Consider the following 27,610-nt stretch of genomic DNA (forward strand, 5'->3'; position numbering starts at 1 on the left):
CTGTCTGTCTGTCTGTCTGTCTGTCTGTCTGTCTGTCTGTCTGTCTGTCTGTCTGTCTGTCTGTCTGTCTGTCTATCTATCTATCTATCTATCTATCTATCTATCCATCCATCATTCCTTCCATCTATCTATCAATCATCTTACCTCTTCAGTGTATACAGAGTACTAGTGATCTTTTTACATCTCTTGAAATGATCGTCCAACCTCTGTGGCTCATGCTTCATCCAACTGTAAACAATCAAACCAAATATAATCACTTTAAATGTTCTTGTTCAATATCATATGAATGAACAAAAATTCATGCAAACATGATCATTATGCACCATATCTGACTGCAAGTAAACATTTATATATCTCTTTGATTTCAATTCTTAGAAAAAAAAAAACAAACCAACAACCCTGAAACAAAAATCACTGCTCTTACATCACTAGTTGACTTTTTAATTTTTTTTTTTAGTTAGGGGATAACTACTAGTAGTAACAACAAATGCCATGTCTTTATCACATTGCAGCAGAAAGCATGTCCCTTTTGTCTGCACCCCCCCCCCCCCCGAACTGGGGCTAAACAAATTGTTTAAAAGAATGAAAATGAACTTACTTCTCTTCTCTGACAACTATCTCCATCTCTCCTTCCTGAACAGTCTTCAAATTCTCAGACAGAACTGGAAAATTCACTATAAACCAGAAAAAACAATAACACAAGACCACATTAAGTTAATGTAGATTGACTAACATACTGATGAAGGTCTGGACCGAGGAATAAACCTGCTCTGGTACACAATGAAAGAAAAGCTGTGGGAATAAATCAGTCATTAAACTATTCCAAATGAACTACTTTTAGGAGTCACATGACTGCTGAGTCATTTTGACCTTTGACACTGTGACCCAATATCTAATTAGATCACCATCACATATTGTATATACTGTATGCATAAATGATTAAAGATTGAAGTTTAATCAGATGGGAATTATGTGCAGTTTCATTTGGTGAATTTAAGACCTCAATGAAGTCACCCCAAATTCAAAGGGTAACATTGATTTATCCACAAATATCTCCCAATTCATTGAAATTGACGATGATTTTTACCTTTCTGTTCTGCGATTCCCCTGCTGCAGTTGCCTAGCAACTGAGCTTGTTGCTCCAGGCTCACCATGTCGACACTGCCTCTGTTATTTATCGTCTTCTCTCGCAACTTGTCCACATTCTCGTCCAGTAATCTGCAAATCCATTGAAAATCTTGACTTCAATTCTCACTCATATATTCATGTAATGAAAAATATGATAGAATTGAAACATTCAATTGAGTCCCATCATTTTCTGTTTTTAACCAATTTCTGTTTTGGCATCCTAACATAAAACATACTTTTTAGGTGCTGGTCATTTTCTTCAAAATGAAAGATTCACACCAATTCAAGTACAGGTGTTCGCTTTTCATTTTAAATTGTACGCGTAAAATTGATCTTAGATAACAAATAAAGGACATGATCAGCTTATATTATTCCTTTGAATGCCGTACTCGTATACATTCTAACCAATGGGTAATTTCTTAAAAGAAATGTGAATTACATTATACATCTAATATTTGACGCAAGTTTGAAAAATATATCAATAGAAATCAAAATTGGTAAATAAAATTGTCAATAAACGAATCAAAAGAAATGAAATAAATATTTCATTAAAACTTCTACAGTATAGAGAAAGCCACAACTGATTTTTTAATCTTTTGTTCTCATACTACTCCAAGACACTGCCCCAAAACAACATTTTTTTTAAACATCTGATCCCCACTTTTCTTCACTTCATGCCCAATTCACATTATTAAAAGCTTTCATGAAAAAACGAAATAACAAAATCAAATCGATTCTGGAAGGTCCACATAAGCCTTTATAGTGTCGAACATACAGAATTCAGAATTCATGGAATACCCTTTCATGTGCAACTTTGAATATATATGGTAGGGGATCCTAAAGCTACGCACCACTCATCGCGCATACAGTTTTTATGGCAAATGCGCACTCTGTGTGTGGAACTGTGACTGCAGAGTGACGAATGATTCCTATTCAATTTTTTCTACAGTGGCTGCAGTAAATCTCTAAATGCAGAGAAAACCAACAACTGTTTGGAATTTTTTAGTTATATTCGCTTAAATTCCATTTTATCCTATAATAATATGAATATATTTTAGAAATTGAGGCACAGGAAATACTATTTTTTGCATGATAAATCGTGTGCGTAGCTTTAGGACCCCTTCTACATCGGGCGGCGAAATCAAGGTGTTCGGAAAACACGGCGGGATTTTTTCGTATTAGTGAGTTTTGCGATATTTTCTTCTTGGTTAATGATCTTTAGAATGTTTGCCACAAATTAGTGAAAGATATTTGTTGAAATATTAAAATTGGGATAGTTTTTATTGTTTGAAACAAAGTGCGTAGCGTCAGGTCCCCCATCATACATTTCATGATTTTTCACCTTAGATCCCTTTCAATTGCTTCCTGGGTCTGCATATACTTGATGTAATCCTGGTGGACTCTAGCTCGATGGTTTCTGATTGGATGAATATCAGAGCCTGGGGCGCCCTCTAGAGCCAAGCGGATCTTGTGGGATGTCGAGCGGAAGTTATTGTTCATCTGTTGCACCTGTAGATACGCAAAAATGACAGAAAAGGTATCAGTATATACTTCAAGTACCTCTTTTCATTGAAGAGTGATGTTCATTTTGAATCCAAATTCTGTTAATGCATAATATGGCAAATGAAAAATACTTCTATTACTTCCTTCTCTTCTCTTCTTAGTTTTTTGTTTTAATTTCAGTTGATTTCATTTGCTAATTATTAAATACTGAATTATTCAACTTCTAATAATTGACTTTGTCAGCTTTGTGAGTAAAAAGGCCTTCAGCTATATGTAACTCTTTTTACTTCTTCACATAACAGTTTTTCCTCATTTGATATCAATAAATATCATCAAAATTTCAAATGTTCAAAATTTTATGTGCTTACCGCAGATTGAAATAAAATGAAGAAAAATGAATGCATTTTTTATTTTCTGATTTCAGAATGTGAAATTTCAATGTATAGAACAAAATGAAAAAGAAAGCTACCCATTATATTACAGTGCAGTGATTGGTTTTGTAGCTGAGCTAATTATTACAATGCAGGTACCCACCATATTCAGATGCATTTTCCTGACTTGTTTGAGTTGCATTCTGAGGTCGGTTGTGCGATGCTTGAGCACCATCGCGCTACGTTGAATGTTGACGCCCCCTGGATGGTGCATACCGGGTCTACCGGCCACGCCCGTACCGGGGTGCGACGAGGGCCTCGGGGACTGGGGGCCGAGTGGTCTGGATTGCTGTGGTGGGGGTTGATGCTGTTGTGGGGTGATGGTTCTTGATTGCTGTGGTGCGGGTGGTGGTGGTTGTTGTTGAGGTGTTGGGGTTCTGGCTTGGACCGGGGCAGAGTCTATCAAATGAAGGGGATGGTGGGAAGGGGAAAAAGATAAGAAAAAGGATGACAAAACTAACATATAATAAATATAAAGGTGGATTCTTTTAAAGACCACACATCAGTCAGGCATGGCGCTATTTACAGTCTTAAAAATAAGGGCATAAAATCCAAATTGTCTTACACCTTATTGATTAAGTACAAACTTTCAAACTTAATGATACAGAGCTAAAAACTGGAGGAAATTGACACAGATATAACTTAGTTTGATTAACAGAAACATTTCTTTTTTAATCAAATAATAAAAATAAGAATGATCAATTAATACAGAAAAAACTCAAAATGAATGTAATTATATTACAAAGTCTTAATACAAACAGACACTGAAATAATGATGCTGGAATAGCAAATCTTTTACACCATATGTTTTGCTGACCCTCCCCATGTCATTTCCCTTCACAACACCACTCCTTTATTCTACAACCTTACAAAACTACATTACATGCATATGAAGAACATTAATTTTGTGTAATATACACTGTATCCAAATTAATTAAGTTAACAAAATAAATTTCATTTATTTGTGTTCAATTGTACTATATTTCTTTTGATCCTTTGCAAATATGGTAATGATGATGATATTGTTGCCAATTTGTAACAATTAAAAGAGTATAGTGATTTTCTTACACACCCGTTCTCATGGGTGGGGCAGGCCGATCCCCTGGTGGTCTTTGGACGGCATCCTGAAATAGAACATGACATAAATATTAACATTTCATATACAAAATATGCAAAGCTTATTTTCTGTTCTATTCTTCCATTAACAGTATATGTCTACTTTAAGATGTACTTTTGCAGTATCTTTTTATCCAGAATATTAGCGATCACACATTGAATATGCTCAAAATTGGCAAAATTTACAGATTTTTAAAAGCTCCTTTTTTTATTTCAAGTTCAGTATGTTTGCTGCAATGGAATTAAATTTACACACAAAAAAACTAAACTAAAATTGCACTCTCTAAATTAGCAATACAATGAAAAATTAAATAATATTTTAAAAAATGCTACTGCCAAATTTGGAAAAAAAAATTGTGCAGTTACCATTGTTTTAGACTTACCATGTGAAAGGGTAAAAATGCCAATAAAAAGAAAATGCACGCATCATTCTTTTTCACTCGTGTTATATCCATATCCGAATTGTTTATACCATGTAAATGGTAACATATTAATGATTGTGGCCAATTTGAGGAGTTAAAACACATTATTTCACACTTAAGGGAAGTTTTAAAAGAAGGGCCTAGCTTACCTGGGGAGGATGTCCCTGTCTCGGTGGCGGACCATTATGTGTTCCAATGACAGAACGAACCATGCCGGCAAGATTGGCTATCTGCTGCTCCATTGCAGTGATCCTTTCGCTGCACAAATGGTCAAAGGGTGATAAATTAAAGGTCAACTGAACCTCATATATGGAATAACTTAAAATTATACTTTCTATATTCCATAAAAACATAATAGTTCATTGCACTAACTAAAACAATCTATCATACATTAATCTAACATTTAATTTGATTAATTTCAATGAAGCAAAAAAAAAATTGATTAGAAGAAGGGGAATTATTTCATTATTTGTTTTATAGCATAGTGGTATGGAATCTTATCTGAAAAGCCGTTCTCTCACCTGAAACCATGATCATTAATTATACCAAACTTTACTGTAAATGAACACACAAGGAAAAATGAATGGTCATGTATGTCCGAGAAACAAATCACTGTGTTAAAATTTACTTCATCATCTTATGAATATAACAAATACAAATGAAAAAAAACAAAGAGCAAATTATCTTATACCAATATGAGTTGTAGACAATGTGAAAACAAAATGGTTTTGTTTAGAAAATGAGTTAAATCCCAAAAATGAAATTACATTATGACACATGAAAATAATATTTACATGTATTCTGAAAATACATGTACAAGATAAAGAGGATGAGTATTTACAAAAAACAATAATGGGAATACAACATCTAAACAAAGTTACAAAACTTCACAACTTTCCTTCCTTCGAATATGTTCATGTAATGACCAACTAGTAATAAGTTTTATTTATTCAATTGTTATAGCGATCATTTCTCAAACTACGATAACAAGGTTTTATTCAATTTCATGCTGAGCAGTTGTTTTCAAGCCACACTGAATTATGAGCAAGCAGTACGCAAAATACTTAAGCAGCAGTCTTTTATTAGTTATCAAAATATTGGGTTTCCGAAGTGGGTCAAAATAACTCAGAAATATACAGTAATAAGTATAATATAAGTCATTGAAAAATTCAAGACTGTGATTTTCAAAAACCTGACATTTTCTCAACCTCTTTTCATCCCTGGCTTCAAGTGCAATGCTATGATTTCCCTGTTTTTAGGTAGTATACTATGAATTCCCCGTTTATAGGTACTTTACAATTTCTAAGTACAGGATCTAATTACGTAAAACTCAACATTGATGAAGACTTTGCAATTTGTGATAAGCTCCATCCATAGTAATGGAATAAATTCTTAGCAAATTTCATTTTGATTGGCTATTGAGCAATGCTACCATGGTAGTTATAATTGATGGTAGTACGCAAAATCTCACACCCTGCTAAACCAGCAACCTGCCACGCCCCCAATGTGCCACGCCCATTTGTGCAGCTTCCCCTGTGCATGCTACCTACCTGGTCCCTTCCTCCCCTGGAAGGGGTCTGTGAGGGCCTGTACGGGGGGCCGGTTGGGAGAATGGCCTCTGTGCACCAGGATGGGCACCGGGATGGGCACCAGGTCTATGTCCTGCGGCGCCATCTCCCATCGGAGCACTTTGCGGTCTGGGGAGGGGGTAATTAGTAAAACACAACGCAGAAGCCATCACCAGCATGCCAAGCAAGTTGTCAATCATGACTTTATAACGAGGTTACATTTACACGTATGCATTCAACAAAGTATTAGTATTAACATTAAAAGATGTAGACAAAAAATTGATCATTTTCAAACAAATAACAGAGAGTTTTTCCTCTTCACATAATCCACCATCAGCTGTATATATCCAGTCATCATTTATGCATTTACTATACACCAACATTTGCATAATCTCTCTCGCTCCATGGATTCAGTTTAAATCTTAGTTTTCTTCATTTTACAGAAGTCAATTTTAACTGAATTGTACATACAGTACAGATGGCATTTTCATAATGATAATGTAATGTATTCATTAAGTGTCATCCTCTACAGCCAAAATTATAAAGGGCTCATACTTTTTGACCAAATGTATAGGTTTACAGCACATGCAAGCAGCAACAATGAAAACTTAGTAATCACCATTTAGAAAAATCCCCTATAAACCTTGATCATCAATGCTTAGTTGTCATTCACTGTAAGTTACCATAGTAATATTGTACTTCTAAGCCAATCAAATCCAAGGATTTCATTAGAACTGTCAGAGAATAAAAACCCATCATTGATGACAGCCTTTGTAAAATAAAGCTCAGAAACAAAATCCATGCACCCACTAGCACCCATATACCCAGCAAAGCAATGTTCCGAAGCCATCTCTTTCATTTCAAGGATTGGTTTATTGGGGTTATTTTAGTTGTGTTTTTATGTATCAACCCACCAGTTGATAAGTTGATAAACATAGCCAAAAATGTAAACTAGAAACTAAACATAATAGGAATTCCCCCTCCCTCAAAAAATTCAACTCCCCGGTTGATATCCTTCAAATGTCGGAGTGCAAAATACCTTGAGGAATAATGCCTTTTAGCAGCTCCTTAGCTATCCCCAAAGACGCTTATGGGGAGTTGTGAAAAACTAGCAAACAATATCAAGTCAATTTTGTGTCCCAAAATTAATCACAAGTCTTCAGTTGATTGCAAAATGGTGCTCAATACATGAGCTGTTGTTGGTAACAAGAAGTTCAAATCAAATTAATATACATGTAGTTAAAATTGATCTATAAATTGTAAATCTGCAACAGAAACTTGCATTTGATTGCAGATAACCCTTATAGATTTGCTTGGTAGAAAATGTTCAAATATCACTTTTCTTGAAATAAATGAATTTGATAATATACAGCCTTCTATTAGTAAATCCTTTTATACGTTTTGTCTCTTATTACTAACCTGCCATGGCTGAATGTACCATCATGACTACCGTGCCGCCGTAGAGGGGGCTGTCCACGATGCTGCGGACCCATTCCATTGGGGATGGGGTGTCTCATTCCCGGTGCCCCGTTCCTGGGTAGGGTACCACCCTGGGGTCGCCCTGGGGGTGTCTGGTGGTGCTGGGGTGGGGGGCCTCGCTGCCTGGGATGACCGTTGGGCATGGGGGCAGACATGACCTGGTTCTGCATCACTTTTGTAACTACATGTAAATGAAAAAAAATCATAATGCAGGAATAAAAGTATATCAAAATGTGTATAGCAATGTACTAAGCACATACATATACTATGTACTATGAATTTTACGAAGAATTAGAAATTGGTGTCACTCAACTGCACAAAGCTTTAACCAATTATAAACATCCATGAATAGTTTTGATATGGTTTGGTATCACTTGATTTGTCACAGAACAGACTTCTGAGAAATTGAAATGCCAAAAAAGTCTAAAGACTCTGTCTCTGTTGACTGGGCCAAGGGCATGTCTCTATGGAATAGCTCTAAAAACCCCTAAAATTATTGACGAACAATCTTCATATAGTTTTTTTTTCTTCCATGCAATTCATTGTTTCTTGTCAAGTTCATGCAAGTCTTTCAGTATGCTTTAAATGAACTTGTTATATCTGAATGATCCCTCATTGTTCTTTTAAAATAAATTGTGTCAAAAGAGGTAGCAAGTTTTTAAGGGTCTATCAGTGATCTTCCAGAAAAATTGTCCATTATGAAGTGGGGTGTCATCATGTTAAAGAGGTTGTATTTGAACCAAGACGTGCAATATATAATAAATATCTACCGCCATCATTAAGACTGCCTGTGAACAACTCACCTGGGGTACTATTTTGACTCCTTGATACCATATCCCCACTGGAGGGTCGACTCCCAGGCCTGCTGCCCCCGTCCACCACTGCCTGACTGCCCCTCGGATGCTGGCGTGGCATGGTTGCACTCCCGCCCTGGGGTCTTGGACCCATCCCAGGTCCTCCCCCACCTTCATGCTGCGAGGGCGGGGGCATCCTGCGAGGCAAGGTAGCACTCCCATGCTGTTGAGGCTGGTTGGGGTGGGGCTGTCCCCTCCTTCCATAGGGGCCCTGGGGATGTGGCCCACCAGGCCCCCCTGGTCCTCTGGTGACTGGGCCACTGAGGGTGGCTCTCTCCGGGGTCATGCGTTGGAAGGCTTGATTGTGTGCGGCGGGGCGCTGGAGGGATGCACTGGCACGCTCTGGTGCCCCACGTCGGAAATTCTCCTGTAAAAAGAAATCAGCCCAATGTGGTATTAAAAGAGGTGTTCTCATCATTAGAAAGTGAACATATGGAAGTAATCAAAATGAATTCCACAAACTATGAGGACATTTCTATTTTTTATGATAATCACCGACTACTTTGTTCCACAAACTACTGGCATAATTATACTACATCCCTGCAAGGTCTAATATTTTCAGACACTCTATTTCCAAGCTACCTAACAAATCATTCAAAACAATACAAAGGGTCTGATTTTAGTATTACTGCATCTTATAACAAGACAACAATGGCATATCAGATTCCATTTTATTCTGAAATCCATTCTTTTGAAGTGTCATTATTTTTTCAATACCTTCTTAACCAGTTGATTACTAAATTCTGTAATTCCCATTGTCCTTGTACCACCTGATTCCTGTAGCCAACGCGTTAAGAAATTACAAACTTAAAGAACCCTAATGATCAATCCTTACCAATGACTGTGACTGATGTTTCTTCTCTGGTGAGGGGTTGAGGTTCCCTGTACCCTGACTCGGTTTGGCGCCCTCGCTCTCCATCTGTGTGAAATGCATGTTCCGTGGAAGCGTCATGGTGTTGTAACGGTTTTTCCTCACGTCCCTCTTCTGATGGTCCACCTCCGGTTCGGAGTAGTAGTCCAGTTCTACCGGGGTGGAGGTGGTGCTACGAGGGGAGGAGGGTCCAGGGGCGTTGGGATCCTCGACGAATCCTGGCTCGTAGATTTTGAGAACACTCCTATCGTGGATCTCACTAATAAAATGAATTTAAAAATATATAAATGAGAATAAAATTAAATTTAGGCCTACCTCACCTTGGTTGAGGACAGTTTCTTGGTCTTGCTGAAGTTACATGCAATCAATGACAGATGGTAGAATTTGAAGCCATGAAAAGAAAAGCAACAAATAATAACAATAATGACGATGATAATGAATGCACAATTTGTAAAGCAGAACTATAAATCTAATAGGCCTACCTCATTCTAAAGTGCAGAGGGTATGTAAGATACAAAATGGAACAGAGCTTCTTAATGACATACTTATTGCATTAACACTCTTGCAACACTGGATTCAATGCAGAGCTTCATTAAAATTGAAATAATCTACAATTTGAATAATTAAATAAAAAATAGTGAGTGTGTGACATCATTGACTCTCATTTGCATTTTCCCTATTCATAAAAAAAATCGTTAGGTGGACTCCTCCTTGAAGGATAACCCATTTTATCTAATATTCCACATAATCTTTGTGGGTGCGTCGTGGTCTAGTGGTTCTGACTCTCGCCTTTGAAACAGAGGGTCGTGGGTTCGAATTGTAGCCATGGCGTGATTTCCTTCAGCAAGAAATTTATCCACACTGTGCTGCACTCGACCGAGGTGAGGTGAATGGGTACCCGGCAGGGTTATTCCTTGCATGCACTGAGCGCCGAGGAGGCGCAATAGCTCAGTCGGTAGAGCGGGGGATTCGTATTCTGGTGACCCGGGTTCGATTCACACTTGGTGCGCTAGTGCCCTTTGGTAAGGCATTAATCCTCATTACCAGGTCCTTCGGAGAGGACCTTAAGCCGTCGGTCCTCTGGTCGCTTGCTTACAAGCATTCATGCTTTCTTAGCAATCAGGTAAAAAAATCCCCACCAATCAACCAATGGTAGCTCGAGCTAAAGCTGGGGTAATAATAGCAGCACTTTGTATCCTCTGGCAAAAAACGCTTTATAAATCCAGCTATTATTATTATTATTATTATTATCTCCCCTCTTTGATCTCAACTTACTGAGCATCCTCCAGTTCGTAGAATATTTCTGTTGTCGGATCCCTGATGTAGATCTTCCTAACAGGTTGTTCAAGCATCTCCATAGTGAGCTGCTTAGGGAACGCTCGGACGTAGAGCGCCCTCACAGTGTCGATGCCGGTAACTTCATTCGGCATGAGCCCTCGCTTGGTTTCATTCTTGTACTGGAGGTAGACGAGACCTGGGATGAGAAAGAATATGGTTAGTGCTGGCAAGATCTTTGGTTTTAAATTCAATCAACAAAATGATATTTCAAAATAAGTTAGTTTAACAAGAGCACTTACATGTAACAAGATGAGAGTCTAAACTGGTCTGATCAATAAAGCTTCTTGAATTTCAATTTGATTCTTAGGGACCTTTGTCCACAATAAAACTTACAAAATGGTCTGAATGCATAATCTATCGATATCAACATTAACCATACTCCACATGGCAACTGGTGCAGAATTACCACCTGTCTATGGGTGCGTTTATCCGCCACTTTTTTACCCTAGAATCATGATCTGAATCATGATTCAAATCATGATTCTGCAGAATCACGATTGCGTTTAGTCGGAATTGAATATAATCATGATTAGAATCACAAACATGAAACACGAAAAAAGGGGCGTTTGGAAAGACGTTTCTGCAGAATCACGTACGAAAATGTTCGAATAAACGATATCGTGATTTGAATCATGATTCTATATGACCTCACTGTAGCTCAAGGCGCTCTATATGATCATTGTATGTACATGATTATGTACTATGCATGCATTTCTTGTCATGTTCAAGTTCTGTGTTGGTCATCGCATCGTCCACTACTGTTAATTTTTTGGTCATGTCTTCAACTTCAAGTTCTAGTAAATGAATTAACTGGACAGACAATGATCTCAGTTGTTGTTGAGTATACAGTATCAATATTAAATTGGATCTACGCTGAAATTCACTTCCGAACACCATTTTGAATAAACTAACAAGATGAATAGAAGCATATGGACCCTATATGATAGAAGTAAACAAAAATATTTTTCGAGAGCCGAAACACGTGCGAAAAACTTCCTCTGTCAAACTGCGCACTAGTGATGCGCACTGGATTGGCCCGAATCTGAGAAGAAACAGCATTGGAATGAAGGTCGTCTAAACGCTGATTCTGTGATATTGTGATTCATGTTTGTGTTTTGAATCATGATTCAAATCATGATTCTGGCTTGAGGTCGCATAAACGCAGCCTATAATACACAAGACCAAAAGTTTTGTTCCTCTTCAAAAATTATTCTGTATGGAAACACATATTATAGGAAACTGTTTTTAAAGACCACCTGTTGATAAAATTGTTTGTCGTGTCTTTCTACGGCCTTTTTCTTCTTGTTGTTTTCAACTTATACTGTCTCCTCAAATCTGAAGATTCTTGCAGAAATGTATTAATACTAGGGACAAGCAGGTCTTGATATTCATGTTTCACTCTAGACAGAATTAGTGTGAAAATCAAAGTTCTTGTTTAATTTTGGATTTGAGCGATTCTGAGATAACAGCAAATTCCAATTACCCAATGGCCTTTCCTTGGTCATATTGACCGTTGGTCTGATGACCGGCATACTGGACCTCAGTCGTCCACCTCGAGAGAATCCTGTTGCTTCTGTGTTGATCTCGGACATGGTGTCCATGTTGTCAATGTTATCAAGGTCGGTCTCACAGAAAACTCCATTAGTGATGGGTTCCTGAAAGAAGATAAAAATTGATACAATTATTTTTGCAATACTTACTAAGATGAGATGGTGCAATTTTTTTACCTGATTGCTAAGAAAGCATGAATGCTTGTAAGCAAGCAACCAGAGGACTGATGGCATAAGGTCCTCTCCAAGAGAGAGGATAGAGGTAAAAAGTAATGCAAGAGCAGAGGGAATAATTTTTTTGCATTTGCTTTCTTTTCTCCCACCATTATCCAAATGCACATCTTAAATCAATTCTATGCATAGGAAAAAAGTTGAAGTAGTGCAAGAGTTAATTAATAAAACAATGACGTAAATGCTATATCACCTTTGCACTTGAATGAATTAAATGTATTATTGAGAAAAATGAATGAAATAAAAGTAAACAAAAACATATATTTTCTATAAGTTACAGGAAATTGTGGTTATGGAACAGGCAAATTTCAGGAAATGCACACAACATAGCCCTACTGCATAAAGATAAAAAGGAAAAACATAAATATATTACTGATATTTTACATCATAATATCAATCCCCATTGATGCATATATAGTTTCTGCTTAGCACATACTTTTGAATGAGTAAGCAAGAGAGAGAGAGAGAAAGAGAAACTGGGAGAGGGATGAAGAGTAAGAGAGAGAGAGAGAGAGAAAGAGAAACTGGGAGAGGGATGAAGAGTAAGAGAGAGAGAGATTCAAGATAGACATAAAATATATAGAGAGAGAAGATATGAGGATTGTGAGAGGGGAGGAGAGTACTTTTCTTAGGAGAAAAAGATGGAGAGAGAGAGAGAAGGAAATGAAAGAATAGAGAACATTGTGTTCCTTGGGGTCACCAATAGTTCATTTGTGACTGTGTTCTCTGGTTGCCATAGCAACTCAGACCAATGGCAATTGGGAGACGAAATAGAACATTCTGCTAATGGACAATCTACTTCAATACGTTCTGTACTTATACTACAGTACAAATGGAATGCATATGTCGCACTTTATCAGACAATGCTGGTGATTTTTCTCGCATATATCTGACATGATCATATACACTACATATTTACAACACATTATTTATATAAATATCTGAAGGCCAAATAGGCCTTCAAGATTACTTTAAAAATGGTAATTAACAAAATAATCAAAGAAAAATCACATTAGCATAACCCTAAAAAATCATTAAAAAAACAAAAAAACAATCTTTAAAAAACATAAATCTTTGAGCTGAAAAGGGATATGCAATTCCTTGGTCATATGAAAAGATATTACAGTGACATATTAAAAAATAAGGTTTTTACAGAATACAAGTTTGAAAGGGAGGCTTAAAGGCGTGTGCATGTAGATATCCAGTTTGGTATTCATTCAAGCATATATTTCAAGGATTTGTAGTATAATGACAAGAAGCATCAGTAGGTCAAACTCCTCTTACATTTTGTGACCTTAAACTCTTTAAATTATTTCAAGATTTTTTTCTTAATTTCCATCACACAATTACAACTCTAAATCAGAGCATATGCCGATACAGGGTGTACTTTTGACATGAGATGATTTTGCAAGTCACTCTAGAAAATAATTATTTTCTAAATTAAGTTTGTTTGTTTGTTTGTTTGTTTGTTTTATTTTTATTTCTGCGTTCACAATACATTATCATAAATATTTACATTGTTTGTAATATACAAAATAATTCATAATGCATACAATATAAACATAATACATAATTTGAAGGAAAAAATGGTGTGGGCATATACTTCACATTTTGATAACAAAAAAGGAACATTAACAAAATTTTAATGAACGCAGGAGACCGCCATCGTGAGCGATTAAGCTTGTAATTGATGGCGGCCTCATAAAAAGGGTTCGTGACTATGATTGGTATAATTACTGAACAAGTGGGTGCAATGCAGGTGCAGGTGCGGGTGCAGAAGATAGCTGTAGAATTTATATTTTTTATTTAATTTATAGTGGTAAATGAGGATTAATTTGAAGGTTGGGATGAATAAGATCGAATGATATTTCTTTTAACAGTTGATTTTAAAGAGTATAAAGTGGAACAAGATTTAATATTTTCTGCAAGATTATTCCAAATGTCTGGACCATGATGTCGAATTGATTTAGAGGTAATTAACAGTCTGGGGTTTGTGAGATGAAAGTTTCCAGATGTACGAGTTGGGTAGGTATGGACAGAACTATTGAACTTAAACATATCATCAAAAGACGAAGGGAGTAGGTTATTAATATACTTAAACATAATGATAGCTACTTGAAGAGTATACAAGTCGGCAACTTTTAGTGTTTTCTGTTTGAAAAATAATGGATCAGTGTGAGCCAAGTAATGAGATCCTGTACAAATGCGAACAACTCTCTTTTGTAATTTGAAAATAGAAGTCAGCTTTGTTGAGCCACAATTAGCCCAAACAACGTTACAATAAGTAATATACGGGAGTACTAAGGAATTGTACAATAGGAATAAAGTTTTAAGAGGCAAAATAAATTTTAACTTAGAAATAATTCCAATGCTTCTCGAAATACACATTGTAATATGGTGCAGATGCTCATTCCAAGATAAAGCTTCATCTATGATAACCCCTAAAAATTTAGAGTGAGTTTTCCGTTCTAATGATTTGCCGTCAATCTGTAGGTGAAATTGAGTGTTAGAAATATGAGAGTGATGTTTAAAATATATGTAGTGAGTTTTTTGTGTGTTCAAAGATAATTTGTTAGCTTTGAACCACTGTGATACTTTGTTTATTTCATGATTTAAAATATTGTATAACGAAGTAGGATTTGTATGAGAAAAAGTAGGATTTGTATGAGAAAGTTATTTGCATAACAAGAAAAAAATTAAATTCTAGGCACTTTACAATCACAAGTTGTATTAAACTAAAAGTAGATTGGGTTTTGATACAATCATTAAATTACTGGGTTAAAAAGAATTTCCTGATTGGGCTTTTCTCTCTTTTAACATCATTCCCTAACCCCCCCCCCCCCCGCAATCAATAAATCAACGCCCCAGGTAGAATACGAGATTATCAAGTTCATAACTAGAGCTCTCTAACTCCGAATGAATGTGAGTTTGGCTTATCCATTATTATCATCATCATCAACATCATGACCTTCCTCGCTTCCAAAGCCATTAGTTTTCAATCCTTTTTATTTTTATAAATGGCAATGATTGACATGAATGTAGAATCTATGTAGGCTATGTATTCTTCAAGTTTTCAAACACAGCTCTAAACACATTTGAAGGTATTGATCAAATACATCTACACATGCCAATGTCACATTCATTTTACTATGGAACTAGGTTTATAAATAATTACTCAAATTCATGTCACCATTTCAAAAATAACGCGCCAATTTTCTTTTCAGTCCATAGTACAGGGAGATATCAAATTAATATCACATGAACTAGCTAATATAATACATACTTCAACACCATCTTCTTTTCAGTCAATAGCACAGGGAGATATGAAAATACTATCACATGGAACACACACTTCACCATTTCAATAGCTTCTTTTCAGTCAATAGCACAGGGTGATATAAGGATACTATTGTATACATGTAGAATACAAACTTTATCATTTCAACACCATCAAGGTAATATCTCCTTTTCAATCATTAGTACAGGGAGATATAAAATACTATCACATGGACTAATATAACACATTGGAGATGTATCTTGTTATTACAATGCACTGTCTATACACCTCTTCCTGAAAATGTACAAATGCATTGATCGGAATATTGATTTTTCTTTAGATTCAATAGACCCTTTCATGGCCGGCCTACACGCTTGGTATTCCGAGCATGAAGGCTTTGTCAACTACGGGGGCGGTAGATAGAGGGGTGAATGACACCTTTAATACACCTTTCCTTGTTTTGATGATCACATCTTAACCTGACCGCAAATCTCAAAAGAGGAGGGCATGACTTCTCCTGCAAGTCCACCTTTTGTTAAATATTTGAGTAAAGCGAGATGGTATTTTGCTTAGTAACCCCAATTCTTGCAAAAAATAAAAGGCCTTGAATTTCATCAAAGATTGATTGGGCAGTACAATACAATACATATGCATTTATATGGAGAAGTGAAAGACTCAACCATTGAGGCCCAATCGAAAGACGTATTACACAAAAATATGAAAATGTGAAAGGATCACTTCTATTATCAAAGTATGAACTGGTATCAATATAAATCAAATATTCTTAAACCTATTTTGATTAAACGAATTGTCATACATTTCTTGATAAACCTGAAGAAACGTCACATACTCTTCTGATTAACACCAAGTAGGTAACATACAACACTCTATGGACTGATATGGTAGCCTTGTACATTAAAAAGAGATAATTTTAGTTATTCTTGTGCTCCATCACAATAATACTTTCAACACCAGCCAATATGTTATGGTTAGCTTCACTTTATTACAGTCAGGTAATCTTTTGTGGTCAAGATAAAAAATGACAGCAATGAAAAAATATATAATTCTAATCAACTTGTCATGGGAAGTCTGCAGTGTATGGCTAATATTGTTTTTTTAAAGGCTTTTGGGAATACACATCACATGTTGATAACTATTACAATGTATTATGCCCTCAAGATATTTAGTAAATAACAGAAACTCAGTGTTTTCAACGGCTACAGTGTAATTTTCATGTGCATATTTTGAAACAAAAAGTTAAATGTGACAACATTTTAGAATAATTACAGCACTAAGAAATAAGTTATGTTTATTATCATTGTAACAAGATAATGTCTGACAGTTACTAATTCTATCGGATAAACACATCGTTTAATGTTCAGGCCTTTCAGTGATTCTATTATCAAATGATATAGGCCTGTAGGCAGAGGCCTATTTTTTATTCTTTAAAATGATCTTGAATGGAAATGAATTGTAAAAATGTCAGAATTAATTGTACAAAATTGAAATTTTGTACAGAACTTACCATTTCATAATTTTTTTTCACCACTTGCACTGACTTGTATCCATTTAGGATATACGATGAACAAAATGGCAATAACTGGATTTCAATATTTATCCCTATAAAATTCACACACACAAGTCCTTTGTGCGGCTCACAGTAAATATTTTTAGCTTTGAACGAAAAATCAAATTATACACCTCAATGCAGAAATAGCTTAGTTGACTCTTCCATAACCCTCAACAAAATTCAAATTAAAATGAGAAACATATAGATCAGGGCAGTGAATAAAATTGTTATGATTTTTTTCTTCACTCAATAATGAAAGACATGGTAGGAGCTTTAACACCCACCCAATTAAAAAAAAAAGTAAATTATGAGAACTTGTGCAGGTTGTGTGTACATGTACATTCACACCTGCATTAACCAGAGAAAGTTCCTGTAGTTATGAGCCAAGAAAAAGACTTGTATCCCTACAATAGTACAAAGGATGCACAAACTCCCTCATATATTTTCACATTAAAATTCTTGGAAAAGAAGTATTCAAAAGTAAAACAAAATCCCACTGACCTTGGGAAAATGCCTGCAAATATACATATATATATATATTTTCATATATTAAAAGTAGGCCTACCCACTGAACAAAATCCCACTGACCTTGGAAAAATGCCTGCAAATATACATATATATATATTTTTTCATATTAAGTAGGCCTACCCACTACCTTGTACATGTAGATATTCTCATCAGAGTAGATCTGAGTAGAATTACCAAATTAAAAATTTATTTTCTGCAATTGGATGGGTGTAAAAGCAACAAGAGTGAGACAACATCCATTGTATTGCCAATTTGAGGGGAGTGTTCTAGCCACTGGTGCCTCATGCCGCTACAGACAACACCAATTTTTCAATACCCCAAACCACATGTTTTCTACATCTGACAACGGATGCCTTGTTCCCCCCACTTAGGAAAGGATAAAAGGACAAACCGAGTGGTTTTGCGGTCAGTGCATGAGCCAAACAATTATAGAATAATCATGGTTTTGGGGGCTAAAATTGTATTATATCTTCAAACTTTGAAGAGTGTGTTGTTAGCCACCTACAGACAGTTATACAAATACATCTACATTTTCAATGGTATTTGCAGCTTACACAACATTCCTTTCTTCTGAGAGCATAATCGAACGATAAAACACCAACTGAATCATTGGTTATTTTTGAAACTGCAGATTTAATACATCTGATGCAAAATATTTTCAAATTTATGAGAAATATCAACATAAAAATTTGAATAGTTTTGAAGTTAAAATCACAGATAAATGAATTAAAAAGATATAAAAACTGACTTAAGGATGTAGTTTACTGAGAAATTGTGAAATGATGAGGAATAGAAGGTTGATTCTCTTGGAAGCTATTTTCTTTGTATTTCTCGTACAACCTACAGATTTTGGTTGAGTCCAGTCTGGGTATTCAGCTCTGTGTCATAGTTAAAGTTCACAGAACAATTATGACAATGCTACCAAAATGACGGAGGCGAGTAAGAGTTGCGAGTTTGCATGATCATACAGGCAAATTGAACTGTACATTTTGCATGAAGAAAGATGAATGTCTAAATGTACACAAAAGTAACACTAATAACTTACATTTTAATATGAAAATATTCCACCACATAAAAAAAAGATCCCTAACAGCTTTGACTAAAATGATGACAAACATACTCTCACAAATTGACAACAGCCATATGATTCATATTCTACATTGTTTACTCAACATCACAAGACAAAATTCAGTCTGACAAATGCCTCTTCAGAGGGCACAGTTTTCCTTATTGACAAACTCCATGCCACAGTTACATCAGTGAAATCGACCCCAGTCCAACCAAAGGTTATCATGTCATTTCCAATGGCATACCGTTGGTTGGTTTGGGGTTGGTTTCATTGACGTGACTCTACATATCCTGAGAGATTGACAGACATGGGAAAATATTTCCTCCAAGAATTCTGAAAATCATTCTTTCATAATTCACCTCTGGTCTGCCTATCCATCATCACTTTGTCATTCAGTGAATCTGATGATATTTAAAGGAGAATGAAACCCTTGAAACCAGCTGAATCCATATCAAAGAGAAAAATCAAAGAAACATATTGTTGAAAGTTTGAGGAAGATTGAATGAATAATAAGAAAGTTATGAGCATTTAGATATTGAGATCACTAATGCCATGTAGATCCTCCCATTGGCAATGCGACCAAGATCTGTGATGTCACACACGTACAACTCCCTCATTACTTTAGTACTTATTTCACTTATATTCTCACTTTTATAGAGTCTATCACAAGGTGAGGTGTTCTCTTTATGAGAGGACAAGTACAGAGGTTTTACAACATTATATCATTGATGAATCGTTTGTCATATGATTAGAAAGAGCAAAAAGATATGTTTTTGGGTATATTTTCAGTGTCCAAAAGGGGAGAGTTGTTCATCTGTGACATCATAGATCTTGGTCGCATTGCCAATAGGAGGATCTCCATAGCATTAGTGATCTCGACATTCAAATGCTCATAACTCTTCTATTGCTAGTCCTATTTTACTCAAACTTTTGTTGATCTTATTCTTTGATTTTTCTGCTTTCACAAAAGCTAACTTGCTCCAAGAGTTTCATTCTCCTTTAAACTTTAAGGAACCCGTCAAATAAGTGTTGAAATATGATTTCACAAATGGAATGAGAAGAGTAACTTAGGTAGCATTTCTGAATTTCAAATTTGCATTCCTATATTATTAACTAGAATAAAATAATATCAAGGCCTGAGTATTTCCATACAAAAAGAAATTTTTATCAATATAATATTCTCGAAGATTCATATACCGGTACACCTGTAGTCCATTTTTAGTATGGATGAAAAATCAACAAAATGGGGAAAGGTGGAAGGAATGCATAATTCCCCTCCAGATATCAATGGAGGGGTGAGGGGATGCACAAGTTCCTTACAGGAAAATATCAAAGCTACAAACACAGAAATATAAAATATACAAGATAAATCTTACACCGCAATAAGAATGCTTGAATTCATCAAAATTCCTTTGCACGTGGGCCCCCTATCAAAGTGCACACACACTCCCAATTATAATAATCCAACCAAATGAGATCATTTCAAGATCAACTTAAATTGGTTAACCGAGCGATATTTTGAGAAATAAAACTCATCTCCATTGTCGTATTATCCCATTAAGGCAATAGCCGTGGGCAATGTTTCCTTTTTCATTACGAGGACAAGGGAATTGATGCGCTTGTCCCTCTACATGAATTTCAATGAGTACAAATTACATGTGTCATGCCAACTATCCTCAATGGAAGCACCGCAAAATGCTGAAATGAAATATTCCTCTAAAATGATGGAATTTTTGTCATCTCCGATATCTATACTTAATCTAAAGTAGAATAATTCATTTCTAGGGCTCCCGATTACTGTCTGTTCTAATTTTGTAGCTTACAATCTCTTTTGGACATGAAAGCAAGGTTGTCCCTTCCAAGTACAATGCACTTATGAGGGTTCTAACAGGAATTTGAAGGTGGATTCACCCTGTGCTGTTCCAAACTGGCAAAGAAACTCTTTCATAAAGGACGGACGATTTAAAGAAAACAGGAAAAGGTGAAAATGAATGTGAAAAGGGATAATTTACCAAGATATTGTAAGCAGTCTTCAGACACTGACCTTAATCAACACACTAATCAATAAGTAGGTCTAGAGAAAAGTCTAGCACAGGTTTCACATGGTGTGGAGAAGTTACAGTACACTGATTCCAACTTATCGAAGGTAGTCTGAAAATTCAGACACTCTAACAAATCACTATTTGCACCAGCAAACTAGATTACAATTAAAGAACTGCAGCTTACAAATTATGAATCAAGCCAGAGTTTTTGACGAAATCCCCCCCCCCCCAAAAAAAAAAGGTTCAAAGATGGATCAAAAGAGGATTTTGACAATTCTGCCCCACCTCTGTATAATAGGGAGATGGGGTGGGGTGGTATGCCCTAACAACCCACTTTAGCAATGCCCCACAGCGGAAATCTTTCCAATAAAGAGATTTAGTGTCATATTACCTCCGAAGCTCGACCTTGGATCCTGTCCGAGTGTTCGGGATATTTCCTTTTAAAATATTCCATGATTATGGGACTCTCTTTCACTTTGGGTGGAGAACGATTCTGTAAAATAGATGAAGAATAAAACTCATTTTGGGGAGTTTGCGTGATTCCTAAATTGAAAATATTCCAGGATCAAAGAGTTCCATCGTATAGTTTCAAAAACTTATGGAAAAATATCTGAAAATGTGTAGCGAGTTAATGAAAATAAGCAGAATATGATAATAAAATAATTTGTGTCAAACAGAATTGAGTCACCATTGCCACATAATACACAAACTTGTTGAGGCCCCAAAACATCCATTATTTATTGGGCTGAGGAACATCTTATTCAATTGTATAAGTTGTCAAAGTTTTTTTTTAAGTTTAGCATTCCTGTAAGGAAGCCTTCTTGCCTCATATAAAATGTTCTTGTGACTTGCTATCACATCGCAAAATCTTCAGACCAGAATATGCAAAAAAAAAATGTGCTCTTTGCATCTACTCAGTCAAATTTTGTTAGGATGGACAAATTCTGTAGTCTCAAGACATCTTTTTACATTGGCAGGTTCACCTGAACTTCTCATTCATATCGACGGAATACCAGATTATTTTCCTTCTTGTGTAGATGTGAACATGCTTCATGTCATTTTGTCACCTACCTGTTGCAAAAGGGCAAGATTTTCTAAGTCTTCAGCATTCTCCACTCCTACGACCGTATGTCTCTTGTTAAAATTTTCTTTCCTATTTTCTCTTCTTCTCACAGCTGCACCAACGAGGCTGTCTGAATCACCTGAGAGAGACGATTGGCTGTTGTACTCCTGACTCACACGTAATCCTCCTTTCTTTCCTGTAAGAAGAAATTTAAAAAACAAAAGAATATTTATAACATTATTTCATTATACCTTGTTCACTGCACTCATCAAACTTTAATATACATGGTGTACTGTAAACATATGACAAGGTGTCGTTGTTAGATTTTGATAAGAAAATGAACCCTCACATTATGCACACATAATATAAACTGATTTTTCTTTTTAAAAAAGGCCCCTGTGCATTGAATAACACATTTAAAAGATAATAATAAATCATAAAACTTGCAATTTAAAGGATTTATAATGCTATGGATGTGGGGGGTAGCTCTTAAAAGACATTACAAAACTGTTTTAAAACATGTAACTATTATAACTTGATGGATTTTCATCAACTTTTAGTTGTAACATATTATCTAATTTTCAGTGAGATATTAAAACCAACTTGCATTTGGACGGTCTCCCCCTTTTATGTAAATGTGATAAATTCTATGGGGTTGCAGATGATCTCTCATAGTTAAAATCTACCAAATATCTCAAGTTATTTGGTCTCTTAAAGCGAAAAAAAAGCAGTTCTTGTATGTTGTGATGTTGATTAACATTAAAAATTAATTCTGTGAATTGTGTTGCATTTGACATCTCATGTAAAAAAAAGCAATTAAAATGTACTTAATTTCCACACAATTATTGGGTACCTTTAAGCACATACATTGATACAATCTTTATTATGTAGGCCGATGTTGTCTAACATGAGACAGAAAATTAAACCAAAATGCCAGAACCTAGTAGATTTAACGTCAATTTGCACAAGGATGCCATGCATTCTGCTCAGGACACTGCTCGCAAATGACCCACATACTCGAAATATGGGGGGAATTTTCACAGCTTTCCGCATCCAGCTCTTCCTTCGCAAAGGAAGAACGGTGGGAAAGTTTCTGCCCTTTTGATGACAGTTCTTTTCAGTGGGAGCAATGCTTGCTCAGAGGAAAGGTAATACTACCATAACAAAGCATCCTGACTTTACTTTTTCATGAATTTCTTCCACCCTGGTTGTAAGCTGGGTTGTGGAGGAGGGGGTTCAGGGATGGGCCCCTGAGTGGGTAGTTGTGGAGTCTGAACCATGAGACTACATACTACACACTCAAGAGCATCTTCTGCTCCTCCTCCTCCTCTTTCATCTTATTCTTTTACCTTCTACTCTTTCCTCTTCTCTTTCTCCTACTCTCCATCTCTTATTGTCCATGAATAAAACATTACTAGGAGCATCCTATCAAGACTATACATAGAATATTGAAATTTTGTACCGTAAATCCTAGACTCACATACTACGGGGGTAGATCTATCGACTATGCAAATTCACAAATTGTGATAGATCAAATTTCACTAAAGCAAATCAACTTTTACTTGTTGGCGCAAGAAGCAGACCATCAAACAATTGAAATTTGCATTGAAATGCACAACTTTCAGTTGATTTGGGGTCTTATTAAGTTTGTTGCAACACTCCAAGAAATCAAGAATAAAAGATAAAGGCATACAGCGCATGCATTAACACAGTATAATTTTAGCGATTAGAAAAAAAAATCATTTGCTCACAAATACTTAACTGTTAAATTACACCAAAATTAAGTCATTTGGCTGCACTTTTGTAGAATAGCCTAGGTAACGGAAGGGAGGGGTGGGGTGGAAGTGGATAAGACGTGATGGTATTTCAATTCTTCCTACCTATAACTCTGGAATGGATATCAAGTTGGCCATGCCAGCAAACTTCGAGCCCTTGACTTTGAGTAGCTATTGTACATATATAATTGAACTTTGAAATGCCACTGATAACAGTCAACTCAGAAAAATAGGATGTTTGAAATTTCATCATGAAATTGCAGAATCAGCTCTCCTTAATGTATAATTAAAGAACTGGTTTCATTTCATTGTTTGGAAAATCAAACCTCCTTTATTATGCCATATTTCGATGATAAAGCACAATGAATATTACATCTTCGATATTTTCAGGATAAAATTGAAATGTTGTTGCTGACAAAGTTTTGAAAAACTTACAAAGTGAGTTATGATAGAGACTACAAAATATAAATATCTTATACATGTATGTACACACCATTAAAATCTATCTGAATTAAAATACATGCAGCACTTGTACATTAATTCAGCAATCAAGGATAACATCCAACTATCCATAATTTGCCTTAATAAGTTAATTTATGAATAGTAAATTGCAGTAAAGTAACTAGCTGTGGTAAAAAATATTTTTGAGATGTAGTGGATCTGAATGAATGGACGACACAGATTCACACCACAGGTCTGAGCTCCACCGCGGCCCAAATATACATGTAAAGTGCATGAACATGATGACTCAAGAAGTATTTATATTAATTGGTTGTAACTGGTAGGAAGCGGAGTTTAGTCTTATTTGAACAAGTGGTAAACCAATCCTACAACACAAATAGGATTGGAAAGTAAATAGTACAGCTTGCCTTAGTATGTACCTAGTGCATTGGGTATATATATCATGTACTTACTATTAAAGAGATGGATTGAAGAAGGAAGGGGAGAGGGGGGCAGTGGAAAGGGAGAGAGGGGAGGGGGAAAGGGAGAGAGGGGAGGGGAAAGGGAGAGAGGGGAGGGGAAAGGGAGAGAGGGGAGGGGAAAGGGAGAGAGGGGAGGGGAAAGGGAGAGAGGGGAGGGGAAAGGGAGAGAGGGGAGGGGAAAGGGAGAGAGGGGAGGGGAAAGGGAGAGAGGGGAGGGGAAAGGGAGAGAGGGGAGGGGAAAGGGGGAGGGGGAGGGGAGAGGGGAAATTAGAAAGTACAGCGTGCTTTAGTATGTACCTAGTGGATTGGGTATATATGTCATATACTTACTAATTAAAGAAGTGGATGGGGGGAGGGGGAAGAGGGGGGAGGGGAGGGAAAGAGTAGAGGGGAAAGTAAATAGTACAGCATGCCATCATGCCTTGATTGAGAGGGGGGAGAGGGAGGGGAGACAAGAGGGAAGAAATAGGAAGAGACGGGAGAAAGAGGATGAGAGTAGTCTGCAGGCACAGACCCTGATTGAAACTTTGATCAGCAAGTGTGTCTCCACGGCACGCAAAGACTAGCAAATACAAAACTTGAGCGAGAGTGCCTTCAGTACACAAGGCATGAGTAGGCTGCAGACCCTTAACTCGAGTGAAGGTTTTGCACAGCAGGCTATGGTGAGAGGGAGTATGAGATATTGCATTGAAAGCATCAAAACAAGAAACAATGATTCTCTCCCACGGACAACATCTTTGGAAGAAAAAAACAGCTTCTATCATAACATAGGGTTGTCACGTCGGTCGGGCAATCGCAAAACCCAACCATTCAAGAAAAGGGACCCCTAAATTCCTGGAAGGTCGGGTCCAGTTTACCTGATGTTGTGTGAAAATTAAAGCAAACTTGTTCAGGTAAACTGGACCCGATGTTTCAGGAATTTATGTGGCCCTGTTCTCGAATAGTCGGGTATACGCAACTGCCTTACCCGTGCGATATGGCATAAGCCAAAAAAATTGCCCCAGTGGGGCAGTGGGGGAGGGGGTGTTACACTTAAATGGGAACAGTACCCAGAGAATAGAGAGGAGAGACAGTAATAGAGAATATAGAATACAATGAAGATGGGGGATTTCATATGACAGAGCCGTAAGCCAATTAATGATACAATAGCTTTAAGTTTAACATTAATTTTGATGACTCCATTCTCAAAAAGATTTCAAGCAAATCATTTGAAACTGTAGTTTGACGAAAGAATAAAACAAATCAGAAATCTTTCACATCCAATAATATCACGTTTCATAAAATTTTGATAAAATTGAATGAAATTTAGACCGTGACATTTGTGCATCATATTGGCAATTCACAAGTGTCTTCCATTGCCTCACAAATATCACATGTCTCGAAGAGAAGGAAACTTTATCTGGCAGAAGTGCTTGTTGATGGCAAATTTTGTGTGAAAAGGGGAAAAAATATGAAAATCAATCAGGCTGCAAAGGGAAACAACATTCATGCATTTCACAGTCAATTTGTTGGGGATTTGTTTGAATTTATGGTGTTTTGATGACAATTGTTGATACAATTGATGAATATGTAATGGACCAAAACAATATTTTCTGACAGAGTACACAACCATAGTTCCTTCAATACAATGTACATGTTAAAACTCACATTTTTTTTCCCTTCAAAACAAAATGCCCAGAATGATGTATTTCTTTGTACGGGCAAATAAACTTCTCCAAGACTAAAATTTTTCTTTCTTTCATTAATTTTCTATTTTAAATTTCAAATTTTGTATTTATTTATCATTGTTTTTTTTTTTTTTTGGGGGGGGGTAGAAAATAGCATATATTAGGCATAATAAAACTCTGTGCCATTTACACTCAATGTATTATCATTAACCAGGACAGATTGTTCTATACTGGTAGTTCATTCCCCCTTTTTCAAACAAAAGAAATTCTCCTTGTCATTCTCTTGCCGTCAAATCTGACTTATCATGGCCTTTTTCTGATAAACATAAATATGCAGAATACAGTGTTCCAATAATGGTTCCATGACATTTTTTTGCTCCGGTGACAATTGCTCTGCTGTAAATACCACAAACTCATCGTATGACCAACTTCAACCCTTGGTATAAAACTACCCTACCCTAAACCTAAACCTAACATAAAACCCTACTGCAACCTAGTCTGCAGGCACAGACCCTGATTGGAACTTTGATCAACAAGTGTGCATCCACGCAAAGACTAGCACATACAAAACTTGCTGAGCGAGAGGGCCTTCAGTACACAAGGCATGAGTAGGCTGTAATTCAGACCCTTTACTCGAGTGAAGGGTTTGCCCAGCAGACTAACTGCAACCCTAATCCTAACCCTATATCTTTAGAAGAAATTAAGTCCAGAGCAATTGTCTCAGGAGCAAATGTCATGTCATTCCATAATGGATACGTGATAAAGAACATATCAAACATAAAATTTTAAGGGCAAACCTCGGAGTCTTCTTTCCCTCCATGACACTATCAATCTCCAAAACCAAGATTTCTCCTTCTTTTCCATCTTTAATGATATGCCACACCGAGAACAAACAACTCAAGTAGTCTGCTTTCAAGAAATTTCATCGACTACGCTGTTTACTCCTTGCAGTTCAACAGACATGCAATAATGTAGGAATAAGCAGAAGCATTCTCCATAAACTATAATATTCATAATTCCGAAGTGAGGATGCGATAAATTTATTTCATTAGCTGGCAACGTATCAATGTTTGTATCCATACAAGAAAATATGTTGATCGTTACCACCGGCGCTGCAAATTATAAAATGTAGTCAGAAAAATCTGCTAGCATTATATTCCACTGATAACAATATCCAAGATATTCCCAATTTGAGGAGTTATCAA

General features: G+C 36.3%; 1 protein-coding gene across 2 annotated transcripts in view; it reads right to left on the reverse strand.

The window, feature by feature from the left end:
- LOC129275276 (coiled-coil domain-containing protein CG32809-like) overlaps positions 1–22,242 on the reverse strand; it is a 38,836-nt gene extending 16,594 nt beyond the window's left edge. Inside the window, exons 1-15 of one of the 2 annotated variants that reach the window (XM_054912079.2) lie at positions 22,049–22,242; positions 21,369–21,470; positions 12,194–12,365; positions 10,648–10,846; positions 9,337–9,631; positions 8,451–8,868; positions 7,588–7,828; positions 6,151–6,297; positions 4,750–4,858; positions 4,135–4,186; positions 3,166–3,461; positions 2,471–2,637; positions 1,088–1,218; positions 599–674; positions 145–228 (exon numbers count right to left, since the gene is read on the reverse strand). In XM_054912079.2, the coding sequence (XP_054768054.2) occupies positions 145–228; positions 599–674; positions 1,088–1,218; positions 2,471–2,637; positions 3,166–3,461; positions 4,135–4,186; positions 4,750–4,858; positions 6,151–6,297; positions 7,588–7,828; positions 8,451–8,868; positions 9,337–9,631; positions 10,648–10,846; positions 12,194–12,365; positions 21,369–21,431 (2,450 nt within the window). In that variant the 5' untranslated portion in view covers positions 21,432–21,470; positions 22,049–22,242. The remainder of the gene's footprint in view (positions 1–144; positions 229–598; positions 675–1,087; positions 1,219–2,470; positions 2,638–3,165; positions 3,462–4,134; positions 4,187–4,749; positions 4,859–6,150; positions 6,298–7,587; positions 7,829–8,450; positions 8,869–9,336; positions 9,632–10,647; positions 10,847–12,193; positions 12,366–21,368; positions 21,471–22,048) is intronic. The other variant, XM_064108580.1, reaches the window with a different exon arrangement.
- Positions 22,243–27,610: the final 5,368 nt, after the last annotated feature.

This window comes from Lytechinus pictus, chromosome 13 (assembly GCF_037042905.1).
Source record: "Lytechinus pictus isolate F3 Inbred chromosome 13, Lp3.0, whole genome shotgun sequence".
NCBI lineage: Eukaryota > Metazoa > Echinodermata > Echinoidea > Temnopleuroida > Toxopneustidae > Lytechinus > Lytechinus pictus.